We start from the raw sequence: 4286 nt of genomic DNA on the forward strand, positions 1-4286 counted from the left end.
TTGAAATTGCTTCCTTTGGATCACTATATAGAAGAGAACTGTTTTGAACAATAAATGAAACCACTTTCTTTCTCAGAGGCCTAGAATTGCAGATGGTCAGATTGTATGTGAAGCACCTAGGCTCTGAATTAGTCTTTTGTATGAAAGAGAGAAAGGTAATTTGAATGTTTGAACTCCCTGTTCCTCCCACACATACACAGGAAGCTTGTCTCAAAATGAACAATTCTCTAAATAAAGACTAATAAGAAGCTAAATTAATTAGAAGGTGTGATTTGAAAAGACATTGATGAGAAGAGTCTGTCATTTTAGACAAATGGAATGGAGCTAAATAAATTAGGCCACATTAATATCTCATTGTTCTGTGAGCAGCTTTCTTTTATTGTATTCATTAGAGGGTACTTCTTGAAATGAGTCTTTGCTAGCCATTACGGATTCAGTTCTCATTTACCAATGCCTAACACACAGCTCCTGCATTAAAAATGTTTCAGCAAATCCTCATAGTTTCTGCAAATTAATATTTATGTTTCTGGATGCTGCACTTTTCATCTGCAACAGAGTAGGCGCTGAACATTAATTTTTTTTTCCCACTGAATTGTCAGTAAAGAAGTCTTACATCAAAAGATTTGGGAGGCAGAAGTCTGAAATTACTTTATAAAATAAACTGTATGCATAACTTGTACAACAGAATCTTCCTCCAACTAATATTCTTTCCAGTATTTATTTGTTTTGGTAGAAAATACCCTGTCTCATGACTTCAGTTGTCCTTTGATAGCTTTTTAAGGTGTCTTTTAAAAGGTTCCTTCAGTATATAATTAGGATGCATTGGAAATGCGCCTCTCATCAGGCGTTTCCTCCTCTCAGAAAACAAAATGTATATCCTTTTCTTTTTCTCTCTCCTGCAGATGGAATATTTGGGAGATGTCAGCGAGTGCCAGTAATAGACGTCTATAAATACAACATTTCACCCCCTGTTCTTCAGCGCCTACGGATCATCCTGGAGAAGCTCTCACACAGAGGTATAGTAAAAACTCTGGAGTAGAGTTAGTTGCACTGGGGGTTACAATTATTTTGTGCTACCTCTGAGGTGATGCCTGCAGAAGTTTTTGAACACGGTGTGTTTCGGGCCCAGTAGCGCAGAGTTTATAAAAGCAGAAAGCTTTCTGATTCACTGGATCTGCAACAAGGACTTGGCGAAGAAATTTCAGGAGAGGTGCTTCCTCTCCGTGTGGTGCATATCTGTGACTGACACTCTATAAAATAAAATTTTAGCATCTATGAACGCTGGTGTCATATAAATAAATCAGCAAGAAAGAAAAATAATTTGCTGTATATACTCTTGCACCACAGCATATTTCAGGGTGCATGGGCAGAAAGCACAACTTACAGTGAGCTAGAAACAGTTCTTAATTTTCTCATGAATTCAGATAAGTAGAACTGCTCTTATTTCATTACAAGCTGCACCTGCTGTGGTCCTTTAATTTTTATTCAGCTTTCTGAGGTTCATCTCTGTGCCCTTTCCAAAGCCAGAAAGGATATTCTAGCTTCTGAATGGCATAAGTTGAACTAACAAAGCAAAACTTGCATAAAGGGAAGGCCAATAAGGTGAACAAACTTTTTAGGTACTAATACATGAAATCTACCTCTGCTGTAGACAGCCACAGGACCAAGAAATTTTTGTGGTGTAAATTTTTCCAAGAGGATTGTTGAAACGGTTAATTCTTTACTTGCGTTGCTGTGTGGGTGTTTGTTCCTCAGTATTTTCCAGTTATAACCTCAATTGCAAACTAGTAATATTGTATTAGTGTGATGCCAGTTTAATTATGAGAAAAAATTGATTTCTTGGAAGTTTGTAACTATATTTAGAGGTTGGACTTCCCCTTTAGAAACCACTGATTTAAAGGATTCAAAAAATTTTGCAGGGATTTATTTCCTTTCCAGCAGCCCATCCAAATGAAGAAAACTTGACATAACTCAGCTGATTAACAGTTAGGTGTGAATAGTACTTGTGGCTCTTTCACTTGTCATTTTCTAAAGGCTAAGTTATGCAAGCAAATTTATGAAAATACTGTTTCATTAGGGCAACATTGTATGAGTGGAAAAGCTAGTATCTGCTCTCTGTTTGAATGTCGTGAATAAGGAGGGTCAAATTCATCTCACTAAGACACCTAAATTGATATCTAAATTGATCATGCTTGCATGGACAGCCAGCCCTTGTTTACATTGCCTGAATATTGGTGATAAATCCTATGTAAAGCTTCCTCCACAGGGATGAGGTGGGAGACCTGCAGGAGACGCCCACCCTTCTGGAGGGGCACATATAGAGGCTGATGGGATACCCCAGGCCATCTCAAATGATGCTTATCTGTCTCTACCTCCCTGACTACCATAAGATTTTGGTTAGTTCAGCTGAATTCATGTGACCTCCCCCTACTAAGTGCTTCTCTGATCAATAAACAAACCTTCCATAGGATCTCTGTTATCAGCAACCCACCTCCCTGCATGTATCTGTTGCAATAAACTGCAGTATGCTACTTTTAAGGAAACTTGGGCACTGAAATTTGGACTTGTCCCATATTTTTTCTTAGTAAGAGAATGAAAAGGAACACACAGCTTGAAACCGTGGTAGAGAATGAAAGCACTTTGGCTTTTATCTTTCCTTACTTGTGACATTTAGAGGTGCATACACAAATGTGTATGTGCTTTGAACTGATCTAAAACTTTTGCAGGCAGTTTTTGCGGCCTGTGGGTATCCCAGTGATGAGAATCTTAAATATATCTGTAAAAGATAATAGAATGCTAGAATGCCCTTGTTCAAATGATTGATGTGATAAAATAACTTTTTTCTTTTTTTTTTTTAACTCTCAGTATCCTTGGCAAATTCTGAAGTGTTTAGTGAGGACAGAAATATGGAAGGAGTAGAATCAATATAGGCTATCAGATTAATGGATTACTGGCATCAGGTGGCTCAAAGAAGAGTCTGCTCTTTGCTGGTGCTATCAGATGTAATACATCCAGCCCTTAGGTCATGTTTGCTGGCTGTGATGGTCACTTGCACAGTTAATGCTGTTTTCCTGCAAATTGTGTGCAAAACATGATGACCATTTCTGCAGTATAGATAAGCAAAACATTGCCAAGCCCACGCAAATGTTTCAGGTAACCTCAAGAAAGGGCTTCACTTTTTCAGAGATCTTACTTCCTTTATTTAAGTGATACCCAGTTCTTCCTGATGCCCAACTTCCCTGAATGGGATAGGGGACAGCCTCTGTCCTCTCCTTTTTGTAAAAAAACAGGACAAATTTCTCTTGGAATACTATAGAGTAGGTCCCATGATATGTAAAACTTTCAATAATGTCTATAGTAAACACTTTCTGTCTTCATTAGACGTATATACAGACTGGATACTTTGGAGATTATTAACTTGAGTGGTTTTCTAGGGTTTTACTTATTTATTTATTTTTCTAACATTACTTTTTTCTTTTTGTTTCCTTCCTGATGTCATCTTGCAATTCTACTAATCTCATGTTTTTTCTAGCAATAGTCTGTTGATATCTATTTCCATAGGATCAAACAAAATAATCCATAGCAGCCTTGTAAAATTTACGTCCTCTTTCTTTCCTATTTGCTGATCACTTCCATGTCATGCCTACATTTGAATCAAGGTCCAAATGGAAGATTGTATGGTCAGGTACTATAAAACAAAGGACAATGTGATATGAATGGCAAATATAATTTTGTGATTCTGCCAGCTCAAAATGTTTACTACAATAGGGAAGCATATGACAGAGGTCTAGATGAGTGATACACTTGATAATAATCTGTTTAATAAATGACTTTGACTAAAATTGAATTCAGGTTTCATAAGGATATAGTTTTTATGTCTTTTTTACACATTGAGTCTATCTTTGTCTACACTATCTGCTAGTAGATCAATGATAGAAATGAATGCCTTGGAATATTAGTGTTTCCTACAAAGAAATGATCTGTTAACATTCATGGCGTTTTCACTCACACCGTCCTTGAGTCAGTCAAATCTTTCAAAAAACCCTTCATGAAGGAGATTTTCTGAAGATTCAGTTTTTATAAATGTGACTATATGGGGAAAGCCCTTCTCACAGTTGCTGAAACATGATGAATCACTTCCTGAAACTGGTGCTCCAGCATGGGTCCATAATTTCCACGGGGTGCAGTCCCTCAGGAGCAGACTGCTCCAGCGTTGGGTGGACCTCCATGGACTGCAGGGGGACAGCCTGCCTCACCATGGTCTTCACCACAGGCTGCAGGGGAAT

At 37.8% G+C, this 4286-nt stretch overlaps 1 protein-coding gene across 1 annotated transcript in view; it reads left to right on the plus strand.

The window, feature by feature from the left end:
- Positions 1–902: 902 nt before the first annotated feature.
- Positions 903–4286, plus strand: part of PTPRN2 (protein tyrosine phosphatase receptor type N2) — a gene marked incomplete at its 5' end in the record, with an annotated part of 501249 nt that continues 497865 nt past the window's right edge. Inside the window, one exon of the mRNA XM_035891409.1 lies at positions 903–1016. Within this exon, the coding sequence (XP_035747302.1) occupies positions 903–1016 (114 nt within the window). The remainder of the gene's footprint in view (positions 1017–4286) is intronic.

The sequence above is a fragment of the Egretta garzetta genome, unplaced genomic scaffold (assembly GCF_000687185.1).
Source record: "Egretta garzetta isolate BGI_Z169 unplaced genomic scaffold, ASM68718v1 scaffold633, whole genome shotgun sequence".
NCBI classification, from domain to species: Eukaryota; Metazoa; Chordata; class Aves; order Pelecaniformes; family Ardeidae; genus Egretta; species Egretta garzetta.